This window comes from Neodiprion virginianus, chromosome 5 (genome assembly GCF_021901495.1).
Source record: "Neodiprion virginianus isolate iyNeoVirg1 chromosome 5, iyNeoVirg1.1, whole genome shotgun sequence".
NCBI classification, from domain to species: Eukaryota; Metazoa; Arthropoda; class Insecta; order Hymenoptera; family Diprionidae; genus Neodiprion; species Neodiprion virginianus.
This window is the reverse complement of record NC_060881.1, coordinates 30,649,910-30,668,886: the sequence shown is the minus strand read 5'-3', so window position 1 is coordinate 30,668,886 and position 18,977 is coordinate 30,649,910. Positions and strand designations below refer to the sequence as shown.

Genomic DNA, 18,977 nt, shown 5'->3' with positions numbered 1-18,977 from the left:
TAGAGGGTGAGAGGGGGTGGGGGGGGGGAGGGGGGAGGCATCTAGTCGATGGTTTTTATACCCACAAGCGTGTCAGAGGCGACCCCGCGACTGCCCCTAGCTTAACCCCACTTGCCCCCCACCCCCCAGATCCCTGACACCGACTGCGGATTTAAAACGGTGCCTCCGCATGCAGTAACGAAAGGGTGCGAGTGCCGGGCCATTTTTCACTGCGAAAGTAAAAACACTCACCCTGAAGCCGGGAAAACATTCCCTGGAACAATCCGCGCGGAAGTTCGTTTTAGTCACTGAATTCTCCAGAGTATCAAAAAAGGGAATTAAAGGAAAAAATAATCACCAGGGGTACCGAGCTATGAAGGGCCCGCAAATATGACGCATCACGGAACCTCGGCACGGTACAGATTTGTCCCGATGGGTCGAAGAGTAGGGCTTAATCAGTTAGTCGATAGGCAAATTGGCTTATGAGTCCGTCAGCGATGTGTGGTTTAGAACGGGCGGTCCCTCGCCGGTGCTGTTTCGCGATCCGTTAGTCGTTGGCCTCGTCCTCGTGTCCCGTCGTCGGGTGTTTTAGAAGTTAATTTTAATAAGTAATTAAGTAATAGAAATCCGCAAACAGTGAGACGAAAGGATAGCTCTTTTTGATTTCTGAGGACCGTTTTTTCACGAATCGGCGACGTAGGGTAGGTCCAGAAACCAGCGGAATATACAAGTTGACAATCGTGATGTCGGTTGGAAAAAAGTGCGAAACTAAGACTGGCCGAGAGCCGTGAATTCCTAAACCGGATCCAAGCTCGTTACAATTACGTCTGACAGTATCGAAGCCTCCTGGAGAACGGATCTGGAGAACCTCGATCACGCGGTAAAACTACGAATCCCCCGTTACCGGATTGCGGGAAAAACGGTTACGCCGAAGCTGCGCAGGGATGAGGAGTCGATCCGTTGTAGTTTTGTGCTGCTACCTTTACACCCTCTTTGACATTGCAGCGTTGCACTTTCCGTAAGTAGGCGAGAAAAGTTTCAATCGGGTCAACTGCATGTGCAGCCATTTAAAAACGCACACCTTCTGAGTCGTTGCGACGTTTCAAGGCTTTGCGAAAACGCGGAATTGTGTATAATACAGCAAATGCCGAGTCAATATCACCGAGAAAAATCGACCGTCCACGATATTTGCTGGGTTTTAGAGTATTTTTGTCTCATCGACAGAGACCTGGAGCTAGAGGAGTACGGTAGGAAAGAGGCGTCTTTATCCCTAAGAGACATCCTGCCCCTGAACCCGAAACAGTACGACAAGCACAGGGCGCCCAAGTATCTAGGACAGCCAACTGTGGTGTATTTTCACGTAACTGTACTGAGCCTGGATTCAATAAACGAGGAGTCTATGGTAAGTCGATTTGTCCCTCCCTAGTTACCCGTAGTATAAATTACGGTTGATGATTAACCCGAAGTTGGAACCGGGCTTAACCCGTCACACAGACGTATGTTGCAGACATATTTCTGGCCCAGAGCTGGCGAGACTCACGTCTCAGACTGCCCGAAAATATGTCAGAAGAATATCGAATCCTCGACGTCGACTGGCTCCACAACATTTGGCGACCAGACTGCTTCTTCAAAAATGCGAAGAAGGTCACCTTTCACGAAATGTCCATACCCAATCACTACCTTTGGCTTTACCATGACAAAACCCTCCTCTACATGTCCAAGTGAGTACGAGCCGTCGCTGATCAATTATAAACTCTGCAGGGTATAGCCTCAACAGTTTCTGAACATCACTAAAATTTCAGACTCACCCTGGTACTCTCGTGCGCCATGAAGTTCGAATCTTACCCGCACGACACGCAATACTGTTCTATGATGATCGAGAGCCGTGAGTAGATGTCTGATCCATACCTTGTGCTTTAGTGGTGAACTGTAACGAACGGATGTCCTTACAGTTTCCCACACGACGCAGGACCTGGTGTTTGTCTGGAATATGACTGACCCGCTGGTGGTGAACCCTGAGATAGAGCTCCCACAGTTGGACATATCGAACAATTACACAACCGACTGTACGATCGAGTACTCGACCGGGAACTTCACCTGCATTCAAATAGTATTTAATTTGCGAAGAAGATTGGGTTACCATCTATTTCACACTTACATACCGTCCGCCTTGATCGTCGTCATGTCCTGGATCGCCTTTTGGATTAAGCCTGAGGCAATTCCGGCCCGAGTCACCCTGGGCGTTACGTCGCTTTTGACTCTGGGTAAGAAGATAATGTAATACATACCGAGAGGAAACGGTGAAACTAAGCAGATTGAGCGTTCGATTGCGCATGCACGAAATTTGTCCAAACGCGACTTACGGAGGTTACGTAGGTGACTCAATTTTTTTTCAAGTTGAGCAGATCTGAAATAGTTAATCTAGCGACTCGGAAGGGCTTGACAAACTTTTATTGTTTAATGATCGATGATCGACGACGGCAACGAGTAATCACGACAACATAATTTCAAATTTCCAATCGACGCGGGCGAGCTTGGCATCCCATGTCCCATTTCAAATATGTTGGTTCCTCTGCGTTACAGACGAAAATATTGCTGCTGCACGATCTCGCCGACGAATAGAGTTGAATTTTTTTTTCGCAGGTATAGTCTGTCGCTCAAAATGCTAACCTTCACCGTTTCCTCTCAGTTAAAGCGAATGACAATGCGGAAATTAAGCCTCGCAATTGATTGCTGACGACAGCAACGCAGAATACTCAGTCCCAGCAGTCGCTGCCTCCTGTTTCGTACGTCAAAGCCATCGACGTATGGATGTCTTCCTGTAGTGTATTCGTATTTTTATCACTGATGGAGTTCGCGGTAGTGAACAACTACATGGGACCCATTGCCACCAAAGCGATGAAGGGCTACTCGGACGAAGACCTGCGAGAAGCCATCGACGAGTTCAAGGTGAGGAGGAGAACTGTGGCTTACCGTTCTTTACACAAAATTAAACTGGGTTATGCTTTGTTGCTAATTCTTTAATTAAACAGACGCCAATGCGGTCGGACTCTGAGAGAAGCAGAAGTCCGGGTCGGCCGCCTACGGTGCAGTACGAGACTTGCTGCCAAGGTCGAGCGACTGCTATCTACATCGACAAGGTGTCGAGGTTCTTCTTCCCGTTTTCATTCTTCATCTTAAACGTCGTATACTGGAGTACCTTCCTCTAGCCCGAGCTCCTTGACTTTTCTTAATCTATTGTCATTACTCTGCGGCGTTTTCAAACTACACTTACCATTGCCGAGTAAGCGCAACAGTGGTTATACGATCAACTTACGTATACTTCTACTACATCACCAACATACGGCGATATATATTTAATTATACAATCATTGATCCGGCAAGTTTGGACAAACTGTAAATTATATGTAAAGGAGTAGCAGACTTACCGATGTGTTCTATAAAAGTCCAGGCTGATTATAAATAAATTGCTTGGATTATTTTTACGTTTCATGCATTAAAATTTACGTCAAATTTACGATTCCTCGACTCACAAGTTTTCATAATTGCGTACAAAAATATTATACAATAATTCTACCAACGTTGGAAAGGACACGAAATGCATGAGGCGTGGATATAGACAATACTTTATTTCCATGTATATTCTTCTTGCCGGTTGTTTATATATGTATAATATATATACACATTTATAATTTATATAAATATGGATGTATAATATATTTATATAAATGATAATAATAATAATAATAATAATAATAATAATAATAATAATTTTAATAATAAATATGGTGACGATGGGTGAGGATGACTATGGCGACGATGATGATAACGATAATGGTATAATTACAAGAATAATAAGAGTAACAATAATGGTAATAATTAATTAACGGTAATAGTTGTAACAAATAATATAACTTTGTTAATATAATTGATAAATATGGTTCCATTAGTGCGCACCATCCCTGCATATTTGAGACCTGTGACACCTGTGGCACCTGCGCCCCGTCGAGATTTAATCAAAGACGGCTGGTCCTTTACCCATGTATATATATATATATATGTGTGTGTGTGTGTGTCTGCATATATACATATAATATATATATATATATGTATGTATATATATTTCTACGTAGCCGTAGTTCCAGCTACCTTCGTTAACCTTAATAGGTATATATTATGTATAATAATTATTACAGTCTATCGAACGAGATTACATGACGTTTCTCGTTCGCCCAGGCTCTTTTTCTTCATCACCTCGAGTTCCAGCTCGAGTTTTGAATTTCTTCCCTTTTTTTTCCATTCTCTTACTTTTTTGCTCTTTCCTCTTTGCCAGCGTATCGAGACTCTCCGTATAGCATAAAAACAAATGTTGAGAAAAAAAAAAAAAAAAAAAAAAATAGAAAAAATTAAAAATAAAACAACACCAAAGAAGAATCTTTACAATCGGTTTCCGACGCACTGACATATAATTGGCCCTTACGGTGCTTTTCGTACAATTCGAGCAGGTAAATAAGATGTCCTTGAATAAAACAAGTATAAGTTAAGATTGATTTTTGTATGAGGAATGAAAAAGATACTCTTTCCCCGATGTATTACAAAATTTGAAGAATTTTAAATCGCAGTGCAGATTGTAATCATGAATGTTTCTAGTGAGATGTGAACAGTGACTTTGTTAAGTTTCAAATAGTTTTCACCGCTGCCCCGAGACATGATTTTTGTGAATTAGTTAACGATTCTTTTCTCACTTGGATATTGCCTTTTGGTCAGAGTCCGTTTCACGAAGACTTAATAATTTTCAGTTATAGTTTGAACAGATATTTATAGCATGTTGAAAAAAGAAAACAACGGTCGCGTTCGTTACATTGCGAGACTAAGGTCATGATGAGTTATGATTCAACGAAGAGAAACAGTCTTGCAAAAAACGCTTCATGTTTCACGATAATAATCGAGACGCTTCAATTTGGCACCATTTTACGATCACACCGCGAATCTAAGGTAAGATAATGCAGCTTGCTTTCCAAAAGCTTAAGAAATTCCATTATTATACCTAACGTGTTGACAAGTCGCAAAAGAATTTGATTTCCTCGCAACTGGAAGAAATATCTTCTAACGTGAACTCTGAACCCGATGATTTTATGAATTCATTCCAGACCCGAGTTCCAAGACATTTGGAATCCTACCTCCGCACTCAAAGCCAGTCTTACTCTAGCAAACTTTGTGACCGTTTCAACTAAGTCCTCTCACGCTCGTAAACGCCTGTAAAGTACGCAAATATGCCCGCTGCATCTCCCATAGAGCTAATAAATTTCCCATAACCGGAGGAATAAAAAAAATATCCCAATATATCCTCAGGGTCTGGCGAGTAAAAACTATCTAACGCCATGATTTGATCAAATGGTTTTCGACGTGTACGATCGATGATCGTGGCAGCAATGGATTCATTTGTCATTCTTTCGATTTTTGCTTTGTTCCAGGTGGTCGGAACAAGTTTTCTTATAATTTTACATGGCCGGTCCCGCAACGAGAGTACATAAAGAGTAACAGCGAACCGATAGGAGTGATTAGGTGAGAAAATGAAGTCGAATCAACATCGACAAGAGAATGATTGAGACATATTTGAATATATCATGAAAAGACGACAAGATATTCTGGCAATTACTGTTCTATTTGGTGTTGGATAGTTTTACGATTTATTTATTTATTTATTTATTTACTCTTTGTATTTTTTTTTTTAGTATATTTCAATCCTTTTTCTTTCTAATTTTTCATAATTAAATTTGCAATCGTATATAGCGACAAAGCAGTGTTACGGAGAGAAGGAAAATTGAAAGAAGGATGTCGATTGATTTTATCGAAGTATGAAAAGAGAAACTATGGCGACGATGATAGTAACGATGATAATTCAGATACGCAGTCAAACGTTTTTACTCATTTCATTCATTCCATTCACCCTGGTTACAGATTTATTTATTTTAGAATATTTTCAGTATATATATTAATATACTATATATGTATGTTATTAGCTTTAATTTACGCAAATGCGTGGACGGTGGTGATTTTGGGGAGGATATATTTCTGTTTGCTTTCTTTGAATGTGCCGATGTGCTTCCACGTTCTTTCTTTCTCATCATTCCTCTCTTCCCTCCCTCGTCATGTATCTCGCCACTTTCCTTCCCTCTACCATTCATCTACCTATAATAGTTCTCTCGCTCTCTTTCTCAATCACACCCTATCACTTTGCGTCTGGGAATTTTTTTCCCACCACATTTTAATCGGCAGTTTTCTATATATACTTGGTTCAAATAAACCTGCGCCACGTGTCTGATCTCATCATTCCTTAACCAACTTCCTTCAATTTTTTTCCCTAAAACTCTTTCAATACGACGTTGTTCTTGATATACCGAAAATTATTGTGTTTCTGCAACGAAGAGATGGAACGAATGCCGAAAAAATGCGGTAAATTAAATGCGACTTCAAATTAAAAAGGATTCTCCTTTGTATTACGAAATAATCAACGAGCTGTATGTTATGTACCTACACTTCCTACCCTTTTCGAATATTGAATTGCCAACTTCGACGAGAGAAATAACAAACTCACGAAAACAAATCTAGCGCTGGACTTGATGATGGCCGTAAATGACCGTGTATGTTTCCTTTTTTTTTCATCTTTTAAATAATTTGTTTCAATTTTTTCCTCCCTTTTTTTTGGTTTGTTATTGTTGGCTTTCTTGCGGTTAATTATCCAAAGACGTGTTTTAATTACTATCACTGTTTTGGGTGATCGGGTAATCTATGTACGTACGAACGAACAATCTCGTTATCTCATGATTAGTTTTTTTTATTTTTTTTCTCATAAATCTTTGCTCTTAGTTTTTTTTTTTTCTTGCTTTTTTAATCTGAATGATAGAGTACGACAGGTATGTATTTTTTTAATTAAATTTTTTAGACTTCTTTTTTCTACCCACGATTTACGTTCATTATACGTCACACTACTATCTAGTCTATAATTGAATGTTTTAGAATAATAATTTCTTCTTCCCCATTCTTCAATATTGTTTTACACAATCGGTTCTAACAATAAAATAACCCATATCCAACTTATTTGCCGATCAAATACATGATGTAACGGATGATCTTAAAACGTTATAATCAATAAATAATGTATTGAACAATTTATTTATTTGTATATAATTATATATATATATATATATATATATATATATATATATATATATATATATATATATATATATACATATTTCCTCATTTCTTCATTATTCGTTTAATTATTTATTTAATTTTTACCTATAGATTTTATGTACAGCTAAGTATATATTATAGACGATGCGACGCGAGTCGAATTTAACGTACACACGACGCAAGTTTTAGTATATATATATATATATGTGTGTGTATGTATATATAATTCTGTATCGAGTAAATTTGATACGAAATTTTGAAAGAACAAGGGTATCCTCAACTAGAAATTGCATGTTAACGCGCAAGTTTATCACCGCGGTAATTATACGAGTGAACTTTGAATCGTCCAATCATCCGTTTGTGCACATGACCGAAAAATCGCACCCGTAACATCCAACACATAAGATATTTTCAATAAAGTTTGCCTTTGATAATTGGAAAGAGATAATTTTTTTCAATCACATTTGAAATAATTACGTGACTGATTGCAAGAACGATTCCTTACTTTATATTTATGTAACAATAATTAATTCGACGGAACTGCGAAACGTCCGATATACAGTATCATAATATTATATGTTGGATGATATTACAGGACAACGATTTAACAGCTAGGTTTCCGTGATTTGGCAAATGAGCGACGCGTTCGGTCTGCACGATTGATATTCCTCCTAAATCTCTTTGTCTTCCATCAATGTCGGTTGTGTTCTATCATAATGTGTATTGTATATGCGATATCACCAGCTATATAACGTGTGTATATGTAATGTATGTATATCATATACGGAATGACTGGACTGCAGGTTGGGCAATTTGTTTTCTTTCTCTTCTTTCATCGTGACAAAACCGTTATACATATCGAGGAAACGGTGAAACATGGCGAATTAAACTTTCGACTATGCACATGCGCGACAACTTTTCATGCAGACTAGCTAATTCAAGCGTCATCTGTCAAACTCGATTTACGGTTATTACGTAGAGGTGTTGCGAATTTTTTGCAGGTTAAGCGCATCTCGAACAACTGATGTAGTAATTTGAGAAGACTGAGCAAGCTTTTAAAGTCAACTGACCGATGACTGCTAAGAGTCATCTTTAACAGAGAGTTCGACATTTCACGCCCTGCTCCGATTAGGTTGGCTCCCCTGCTTTGCGGGCGTAAATATTGCCGCGATACGATCTCGCCGTCCAATAGAGTTCGATTATTTCGCGCATGCGCAGCCGCTCGCTTGACTGCAAAGTTTTACCGTTTCTTCTCAGTATACAGGTATGAATACATGTGCGATGTGAAATATTTATCACTTGTGTATTGCCTGGTGATCAATTGAAAATTCCGCATGATGAAACGATTTTTCCTTTTTCGCCGAGCCAACTCGACGTTCTCAGTCACGAATGATGACTGCACGGAACTATCATAAGTATGTGTACAATGGCTAACACCGTTCTACATAATCGCACTACGGTGATATACGATCAACTATATCCGTCACCCGAGCGTTTCACATTTACTGCATATCGTCGAAGTGTCAAAAAAACTTGTAAATCATGACAACGTAATTATTATCCAACTTCCAGAGTCCCTGGTTAAATAAATAATTGCATTTGATTCGTCCATTGGAAATTTACCAACTTCCTGAAGACCCGGAGACTCCGAAGACCATTGAAAACTAATTTTCGTTCATATTTTACGTCAATTTCAATTGTGCCCAGATTTTCATGACGTTCCGAGGCGAGTGGTTAACGTGGTTACACGTCATGGTTAAGCTGAAGTTTAAGACCTAGCCTGAGCTAAACGTTTCGTTAACGACGCCCTTAAATATACCAATAAAAAGTAATTCTCGAACGAGCTTTTCAATTTATTTTAATTGGAAATAATGTAATGTAATTTGATTTTCAGTTCATGTTTGCGTCGATATTAAATGTGGCTGCAGCAGAAGCTTTAAAAATCGAACTACCCGAGAAGACCGATCAGATAGGGCATTGCTATATTGCAGTTATTTTTACGGGCAATCAGCGTTTTGATTTCATTACAGGGCTGTTCCCTTCGTTTAGATCTCGAAAGCTTTGCCCAGTAAAACCCTTCAAAAGATGACAATCAAGGCGTTTGTTGATTAAAAGTAAATTTACACCCGCAGCGGAGACGATGACAGCCCGGTGACCGATCTTATAACAAGGCGACACAATATGGTGTTCCTAACACGGTAAGGTAAGGACTATAATACACATTTAATCGATCCTGTAGAAGGTCCTGAAGGACTGAGAGCCCGTTCCTGCGCCAACTACTATGCAGCTAACATCAATTCAGAAACAACGAGAGGGGCGGATGAATGGGGGGGGATGAGGAAGAAGAGGAGGATGGAGGTGGGGGGGGGGGGGCGAAATTCTCTGCGACGGGTTCTTATCTTGGCCCTTCCATCTCTCCTCAATTCCCTCCTCGTCTGATCGATATCTCGGTCGTATTGTCTACCAGGGGGGGGGGGGGGGGGGGGAGGTACGCAATTCGTACGCTAGTCTCTAAACTTAGGTACCGAGAACTCTCTAGCTCCCGTTCCTTCAGAGTACCCGGATGATGAACCGTAGGACGGGGAACGAGAGAGTAACTAAGAACGAGAAAGCATTTCGAGAATGGAATCGTCTCGCCACCCCCTTCCCATTGCTGTCTATTTCCCGGATGAAGTGGCCGAGAAATGGGCACGAGCCTCCTTGTTGTCACCCTCATAACTCGTCTCTTAAGCACGAATCCCATCCCTCCTCCCCCCTCCCCCCCCCCCCTCCCCATCATATAACATTACCGCTATAACATATTATATTTTTCTGTATATCACACGGAGTTTCCTTCGTATATTTCTTACTTTTCTTCTCTCATGTATGACAACGACGACACCACGAGGTGTTTCCACGAATATCCTGGGCCGCGATTTTTCGTCTCGATATCGCGTTAATCGAGGATTCGATCGCAAGAGGCTCGGGAAGAAGGGATGGATGGACAATGAGGAACGTCGTCTTGGTCTCTGGTCTTTGATCGCCGATTGTGTAATGTCACCGCGTCAACTCCACGTTGCTTTTCTTAGTCGGCAACGGCTCAGGCCGGTTCGGACAGCGAGGGCTGACAACCGGAAGTAAGTGCTGGGACGGTTCCCGAAGTGGTTCCGGCGCCGGTGCAGGTCGAGGTCGCTGTCGGGACCGAAAGTGGCTGAAGTGCCTGCATGTCGCAGGTGTGGGAACCACGCTTCTTAAGATCCTGAAACAGTTCGGGAAGCATATTGGCATTGCGAAACACACATACATACCGCACCAATTTCGACGCTCTCTTCCCCTCCACCGCAATTATCTTCGTTCATACGTGACTGTATCTTTACCACTCGGTACGCGAAATTTAATCGAGGGGAAGAGAGAAATCATCCCGCCTTCTTCTTGAGCTACAAAAGTAGACATGATTCCAAAAAAACAAAAGAAAACAAAAAAACGTAGGTATCTATTGCGTTTTTTTCACCAAGTGAAAGAGTTTCAGGAATTTGGTGTTTGAATTTTTATTCTTTTTTTAATTTATAAGAGCACACATACCTATACAATGCGGATAGATGAAAAGTGGAGTAATTTGCAAATCTGCTCTTCGGTAGTGTGCAGGTGAAAACAAAGGGGGTAAAAAAACAAAGGTAATCACAACGAGGGATGTAAAACGTAGACCTAAAATACTACTTAGAGGTATAACATGTGTACTTGTATTAAAACGTATAAAGAAAATATATACATACATATATATATGTACGGCAAAAGGTAAGAGTACTCTAAACGCCTCTACAACGAAATAAATCTCTATTGTACACAGAGTATGTATAGTATAATATACTAGAAAGCGGTGCGACAGGCAAGGTAGAGACACCTACGTCAGGTGTGGATATGACGCGTATTTGTCCGGGTGCGGTGTGAATCAAGTGCATATAGGTGGGAGAAAGAACGTCAAGCGAGAGGTAGGTACCTAACACACATACATATGTCTACATACAGAGAGAATATATAGTTAGACAATAAGCGACAACGACGCACCGAATAAAAGCCAAGGCGATGCAGACGATAGTAAACTACTATATGCGTATACATGTATACCTTACGGTACCGTACAATAGATATATATAGCATTGGTAGTGGTTAGTGGATAGTAGTAGCAATGGCAGCTGGAAGCAGTAGAGTGGTGGTAGCAAGTTTAAAGCGATGCGAAATACCGCACGTCCGTTTTCATACAAAAGCTGTACGACGAGGGCTGGTCGTCGGCGAACGTGGGCAAAAGTTTTAGTATATGTATGATGTGTGTGAGATAAATACGGAAACTGGGCTCCAGAGCAGGTACATATGCAGATGCAGATGCGGCACCGAGAATGCAGCTGTGCGGATGTATGGCACGTAAGTATAATATACGTATAAGCAATAGCAGAGAGACAGGCGATAGGCAGCTCAGGCAGATGCGAAGAGGCTCGCTTGCAAAGTCCAGCGAGTCCCCCCATATATATATATATATATATATATATATATATATATAGATATATATATGTATATATATATACATAATAGTGCGGCTGGAGAAGAAGAGTCTCTTCTTTCTTTTGGTTTTACCTTTTTCCGCACTTGTATACGGTCGCCGTAAACGAGGACCACTCTGTCCTTGCTCATGTTGGACGCGATCCGGTACGACAAGCTCTTCATGGGTTTCAACGACGATTGTTCGTTGTTCCGAGACAACGACATGTTAGTTCGTGTGATAATTTGATTGATTTTTCATTTTTCAGTTGTTGTGATTTTTTTTTTGTTTTTTTTTCCGTTACGTTGGTTACAAATGAATCGTTCGTAATTCGTATTCGTGTACGTTACGGTTAGTCGTTGTACACATGTGTATGTATATGTATATACATTTAATCAATGGTTAATTCGGGGCGACGGCGATATCGTCATCGTCCAATGCGATCAAGCGTGTGAAACATATTTTTTGTCGTATTGTTTTTTTTTTTTTTTTTTTTATCGTTTTGTACGTGTATCACACCGGATAAAAATCGCGTACGTCCATCGTCGTTGTCGTTGGGAGGGAGAAGCCATTGCGGGGCAGGTTGGACAGTTGTTCATACGACGTTCACGCACACGAGATCAAGTGCACGCGGAATTTCCCATCCGTTGTTGTTGTTGTTGTTGTTGTTGTTGTCGTTGTTGTCGTCGTCGAAGAAGAGAAGAAGAAACGGGGCGTTGTCGAGTCCAACGGCGTCGTCGAACGCGGGTGGCAGAGAAATAGGGAAATAGAAGAATTGATTGAGTGAGGTGAGGTGCGGTGGTTTGCCGTTTGAATTCTTTTTTTCTTTTCTTTACTTATTTTTTTTTTTTTTTGCGTGTATCTTTGAAATTTGTCATCTGTATCGAGCATTCGGAGTTTGTCGTTCGTTTGAATGTTGTGTGTTTGTTTGTTTGTGTTTTTTTTTTGTCGTCTCGTTGCAATTTTCTAAATTTATTACGTTATGCAACGTCTGCGTGTCTCCGCACATCCGGTCTCTCGGTTTTCCTTATTTAATGAAATTTTTAATCATATCTTCATTTTTATTTTTCGTTATACGTATACATGTATATGTATGTATGTATGCATGATTTTTTGGTGTGGTTTTTTTTTTTTTTTTTTGTTTTATTCGAATGTGCGTACGTGTGTGCGTGTATAATGTGTGACTCGGGTGTATTCGTTGATCTGTGAGTGCATGATGTTTCTTAAAACGTATAATGTTTGTACGTGTTCCTGTAGTTTATTTCTTTTCATTTGTTATTATTTTTTTTTTTTTTTTGTTTTCAAATTCTTTCCGTCTTTTCGTCATTCTTTTCTTTTCTCTTAGGCGGTGGGATTTACGAGGAAGACGTGTCTACGAGAAGCGCTCTCCTCGTTCAAAACGAGGCCTCGACCAGATACGTGCCGTCCATGGCGACCCCCGTCTGCCCGCCGCCTGGGCCGCCCGAAACCTGGGCCCTAGTCGCCGGGATGTACTGACTGTACGCCTGCTGAAATCCACACCCAAAGCACACGCTACATTGTCGGCCGCTAGAGCTTCGTCGGTTCTCCTCTTTCTCTCGCATTCCATATTTCCCACCACGTTCATCCCCCCATTCGCACACTACCTTCCTCGCCCTTTCGCACTCTCTCTCTCTCTCTCTCTCTCTCTCTGTCTCTCACTCTCGACTCGTCATTTGCTCTCTACTGTACATACGGTGAAACATAGCGGGTTGAGTGACTGACCGTGCATACGAAAAATAATTAGATCTATTTGCGGGTAAGATCGTATCGCGGCAATGTTTTTACCGAGTGTGCAAGGCAGGAGTGCCAACTTACTCAAAAAGTGGTACGAAATGTCAAACTCTCCCGCGTTAAGTGGTGACTTGAAATTATGTTGTTCTCGTACTTGGCCATCAGCCGTAATTCGGTTAACAATAAAAGTTTCCCAAGACTTTCGGAATAGCTACATGAAGCATGAGAGATCTACTTAACCTGGCAAAAAGTTCGAATCACCCTGCACACACTCTCCGTAAGTCAATTGTGACAGCAGAAGCTTGAGGTGGCCAGCCTGCATGAAAATCCGATAAAGCTCGCGCATGCGCAGTCTGACGTTCAATCTACTAACTTTCACCGTTTCTTCCCGGTAATCATTCTCCTCGATCCACTATAACTCGGCCCGATTTCCACCCCCCAAAAAACTCGCTGCGCCTAAATGCTACGCCTAGACCTACACTACATAATCTTTCTGTCGTGAGGAGCTCAGACAGTGGTAAATGATGAAAGTGGGGTGGAATGTTCGAAGAAGTGAAAGAAGTTGATACTTCTTTATCCCCTTCACGGGGCTCCAGTATTATTACCTAGGTTAGGAAACAGAATTTGATGGCCGCGCGTTGAAGTACCGTGCGCACGTTGTTCGGGAGGGAGGACGGCGAGATATGATTTCCTACTTAATTCAATTGGGACTGAAAGGACCGATGGCGAACCGAGCAGCAGACTTTATGTCCACCCGGTCCTTATCGACGGATGCAAAGGTAAAAAAGACCACGAGGCGGATCTCATCTTTTATTCGTTGGTATTATAGTGTCCGGAATGCACTAAGTCAACTACAATTAATATGACAATTCGCAAATTCCCCGCAGATCCGTCTTTATCGTGGAAACGTTTCAAGTCCATTCCGTTCTGACGACCATCGAATGGCGATAGTAACGCATCACCAATGACATCACAACGACAATAGCTGAAAGGAGAGGATTATATGGGTCTGTCTCATCTGACGGTAAAGAATGACCGGTGATCCCATTATCCCTCCTGCTATATCGATTTCATTCGCAACCACGTCTAAAGAGATACTCCTCGTTTTTCTCGCCGAGTCTCTTTGTCCATCGCACAGATGGCAATTAACGTCGGACCCGATGAAGATGTTTCTCCGTTCTTGACTGTGTAATTGGCGCGTCGTCCTCACGTTTCTGAAATAACGGAACCCATACGCTTTGTCGAATGACGGAACCGGCATGTCAGATCAGACTTCACCCTGTGAATTTGTAGGAGAAAAATAACGTTAGAACGTATAGGTCGCTTGAACAGAGTCAAAGAACTGCATTCCTTCTACCTATTTAACCGCCAAAATTGGCTTTTGAGTTACGCCAAAGCACAGAGAAGTTGACACAGAAGAGACTCTGATTGAGCCTGAAGCACCGTGCCGATGGACTGTGACGTGAAACTTCGCGGTACGGTCAACGATAAATCCGGCTCCACAACGAGCATTGTGCACCGGACCGAACGTTTTACCGTTCTGCACGATATTACTCACAACCAGCGGTGTTAATTTTCTACACTCCGAGTGGTTGCGCCTCCATTGTGACGAGGTCACAGGTAAAGTTTGACTGCGGAGGACGGGAAACTAGACAAACATAGAAAGGCCAGTCTGCGAGTTTACCTGAACTCACCCGTAAACAAATCGTTTAGCTTTCCCGATCCTTGGTCACCCCTGTCAACATTAACAATAATTGTTATCAAAGCCACAGCTGCAGCAGCACGCCTCGTACTCGGGAATGTAATTAGCTTTACGAACATACTCACCTGTGACGACCACAGGTATCAGCTTACATCACCGGGCGCAGAACGCGTTGCCAGTCACTTTTTATCACTGGTGACCCGAAGTTGTACGATTCGAAGATAGAGGCGATGGCCTACTTTAAATAAGCCCCCGGGAGGGAGCCGCCTATAACTCGATAGAAATCAGTGGTGCGGTAGGATGGGCACAAGTTTGAAGAGAGGATTTCAATGCCCAGAATTCCGGGTCACAGAGTGGACTCGAAGGATTGCAAAACGGGTTAGAGTAATCCTGTAAGGATTGCCGCGAAACAATCCCGGGGAATAAACAGTGTGTAGAGAATGTCACGTGTAAATTTTGACTGGCGAAGTGTTGTTGCACAAATAACGCGGATGATCCAATTCAACAGTTATCGAATATCCTACGGAATTTAGGGTGTATAATGTGTCCCAATATAAATTATCACCAGGAACGACGAGCTAATTTTGGGTTAATGCTTGGGACTTCGATAACTGCCCGTTAAGATAGATACAGTTTCTTATCTCACCTGGGTATCTTGAGGGTGCGCTAAGCCCTCGGTCGATTTCAGTAATTATAGAAGTAATATGATAAATATTACATCTCTGTCGATGTACGTAAAGGAACTGTGAACACAGACGTATACAGTGGAGTGTACAGCAACAGTTGGACCAAAGACAGTGCCTGAAGGTTTCTGGTCATTGTATACACTTTAATGTTTGTCTGCACACCGAGAATGAGGAATGATACTTGGATACTAGCGCTACTTTATAATTTATTATTATTACTTTGCCTCGCATTGAGTACAACGTACGATATGCAACACGTATGGCTTACTGGGAAGGTGGCTTTTTCACAAGAACAACATGACACTGTGAGTACACACATCGTGATCATCTGTTGTAGATCGCGTGTCGACATTTACTTACGCGACGTTCCTTCCTTCCATCCTCGGGTGACACGCGTCGATCCTAAGCGCGAACAAATCCGTGAAGGTACGATAAAAGATGTCACGAAGTAGAAGAAGAAGAATAGAAACAGAAAGAAAACTGAATTAATAATAATGAAAATAATTAATCATTACCACAATTGTATCATGGCACATTCAATCTAAAAGTTTTTCATTTGTGTAATGTTCATCAATTTGTGAAATTTTTTTAATATACACACCGAGAGAAATTTATAGTCGCGGTCACCACTTGTACGGTCCTTGACTATTTTTATTTTTTACAATAATCAAACAACACAGTTCTGAGTATGTATAAAATGAAAATGAGTTTTTCAACCGAATCAAGAAAATCTAGTATGTAGCATTGACAACTACGTACAATCACACTAAACATCTACTTGTACCACATTTTCTTGCGATACGAAGAATATTTAAATCGTTACGATGCCCCGTTGACTAGAATTTTCAGGTAACCATAACAAATGAAATTTTTCTCAATGCGTAGTGTTAATCTTCTTCGTAATTTTTAACTTGCAAATGTATGCATCTCTGTTCATGGTAGGAAACGAAAAGGCGTAAAAAATGAATATGAGAAGGCAATGAAAAAAATGATACGGTGATCTTAAAGGTGGACAGGTGCCAGGCAACTGTTTTCACAACCGTCGATCCTTCCCGTTCGGTGGCGCATGAACGACTGTCGTTTTAGCTCCCCCCTCCCCGATCGGGCGCCACCTGCGGTCGAGAACCCAACTAATCGTAGTACTTTCGAACGGATTCAAACTGTAACGACGGACATTCGAAAATTTGTCTGAAAATCAGAATATACCGGGCAATTTAATTCGCAGTTAGATTGCCTAATGAAGGGCTGTAAGGGCGGGGCCGAAGTAGTTGAGAAAACCGCCCCTGCAATTATCGACGGAAGTGGTTTGCCCGGCTGAACTTCCTGCAGGCATTGACTCCACCCTGTTATAAAATGGCGCTCGTCCGGTTACTCATTCTGAGATACATTCAGAGATCTGGAATAAGAAGGCAGATCTAAAATTCTTTACGGCGCCTTTTTTACCCTGCTTCTTTTCTACAAACTCCCCTTCAGTGATTCACGGCGGTAAATCGCAGCCTGGCGGATAAAAAACCTTGGTTGGTTCACTTTGACCCGCAACTGCGCGAATCTCAGAGGTTCGTTATATTTTCTGAAGAGATCTTGAGAAACGTTGAGAGGCACAGACATAATGCCGACCGGGCGAGAATAGTATCGGCGGAAAAAAAAATTCCTTGGTGCGATAGAGTGATAATAAATATAACAATATTGATAATAAAACCGACAACGATGATGGTAATGATAATAATAATAACCACGGATCAAACAGTAAATCCCGACCCCATAAAATGAGCCATGTCTAGACAATGAATATATCGATCGTACAATTATCTGTCATATGCAGTTTCCGATTCGAGGTATAAATTCTATACGCGTGTACGTTACGTTAACGACGTCGAAAATATGCGGAAATGAAAAGCCTTACGGATGGTACAGTTCTTCTCACGTATCTCGATCCGCTGTAAATTATGCAGCGTATTATGCACAAGCTACGCGTTGCAAACAATGATGATGGGCGAGCTTGACTTTGAATCGAAATGCGGAACTCGTCGGGCGTGCACTCTAAAAATCTGCAGCCAACTAATTAATTGCCAGGTAATTAAAAGTTGAGAATGCCAACGCGCGTAACACCGAGATTCGTTAAAACATGACGAGAATACCTTCGTTAAAAATTTTATTATATATATATATATATATATACGCATATGATACGGAAGTAAAATATTCAAGTCTGCGTGCGTGAAATCCGGCGATATTACGCGATTGAAGAAGACGGTGAAAAAACGATGGTAATAAAATGTTCAAAAGTATGTAGCATATGGTTTAACTTGACTCCATCCACGGGATACTGATAATTAGGTTTAACGTACGTACAGTTAGCTTAAAAATGTATTGGAACGAAAACAAGAGTGAACAGTGAAGTTTACCAAGTTTCACTGAACCATATCAAATAAAATATAATTTAAAGACAAAGTCCCTGTGATCCGTTAAAGAATTTTTCAACACTGAATTTCAACCGTCATAACCATATTATTAACGAATTTAGAATGATCGCATTATCCTACTACTTTTTTTTTCTGACTCGATAATAACTACATAATTGCTGCCCAAAATATAACTCATTCGCATACAAAATGAGCTGTTACTGATCAGAATTGGTCACAAGCAATGTTGATTTTTCGTTAAAAAATTATAAAATAATTATAACGTTTTTGTTTCAACCATTTTTTCAACCCGACTGTACGTCCGGCAAATCCTTAAATCGTGGACACTTATAGTATGATGCAAGATATGCTGGCATAACGTTCTGTAAACGGTTTAACAACCTATAACACATCGGATAGATTCTATAAACAAAAATTCTTATCGCACATACCTGTCCTATGACGTAAGTTGTAAAAACATTCCCCTCTTACACTCTCTCAGTCTTCCTTTAGCCCTCTCTCTCTCTCTCTCTCTCTCTCTCTCTGTCTCTCTCTGTCTCTCTCTCTCTCTCTCTCTCTCTCCCTCTCTCACTTGCTTCCGTCTCGCTCATCCAAATCGACTGTGTTGTGTATTGAAAATTTTTTCATCCCACTTCGTTACTCTGATGCGATATTGTTAGAAAAATCTAAACACCACCAAATATTTTCATCCTTGATGCCAAGTGACGAAGAGTTATGCAACG

At 41.1% G+C, this 18,977-nt stretch overlaps 2 protein-coding genes across 9 annotated transcripts in view; one reads left to right on the top strand and one right to left on the bottom strand.

Annotated features, from left to right (window-relative positions):
* Positions 1-265: 265 nt before the first annotated feature.
* Positions 266-4,013, top strand: LOC124304444 (glycine receptor subunit alpha-4-like). The gene is made up of 7 exons (XM_046762694.1): positions 266-997; positions 1,204-1,381; positions 1,474-1,700; positions 1,782-1,864; positions 1,932-2,243; positions 2,723-2,928; positions 3,012-4,013. The coding sequence occupies exons 1-7, from the start codon at positions 924-926 to the stop codon at positions 3,186-3,188; spliced, it is 1,257 nt and encodes a 418-aa protein (XP_046618650.1). The 5' UTR covers positions 266-923; the 3' UTR covers positions 3,189-4,013.
* A 5,932-nt stretch (positions 4,014-9,945) lies between these two features.
* LOC124304443 (potassium voltage-gated channel protein Shal) overlaps positions 9,946-18,977 on the bottom strand; it is a 44,349-nt gene continuing 35,317 nt past the window's right edge. Inside the window, exons 5-7 of one of the 8 annotated variants that reach the window (XR_006908194.1) lie at positions 15,272-16,234; positions 15,139-15,179; positions 12,166-14,723 (exon numbers count right to left, since the gene is read on the bottom strand). Coding sequence is in view for 5 of the 8 variants with exons in the window: in XM_046762687.1 (XP_046618643.1) it covers positions 10,259-10,417; positions 11,788-11,871 (243 nt within the window). In the remaining 3 variants the exon portion in view is untranslated. Of the gene's footprint in view, positions 10,418-11,787; positions 11,872-12,165; positions 16,235-18,977 lie in introns of those variants that run through there. The other 7 variants (XM_046762688.1, XM_046762687.1, XR_006908193.1 and 4 more) reach the window with 7 other exon arrangements.

Excerpts from the sequence above, each read along its gene's own strand:
- LOC124304444 (XM_046762694.1), top strand. The coding sequence starts at position 924 with ATGAGGAGTCGATCCGTTGTAGTTTTGTGCTGCTACCTTTACACCCTC. Across the intron at positions 2,244-2,722 it reads TACGTCGCTTTTGACTCTGG|CAACGCAGAATACTCAGTCC; the intron begins GTAAGAAGATAA and ends TGCTGACGACAG. Across the intron at positions 2,929-3,011 it reads AAGCCATCGACGAGTTCAAG|ACGCCAATGCGGTCGGACTC; the intron begins GTGAGGAGGAGA and ends TTAATTAAACAG.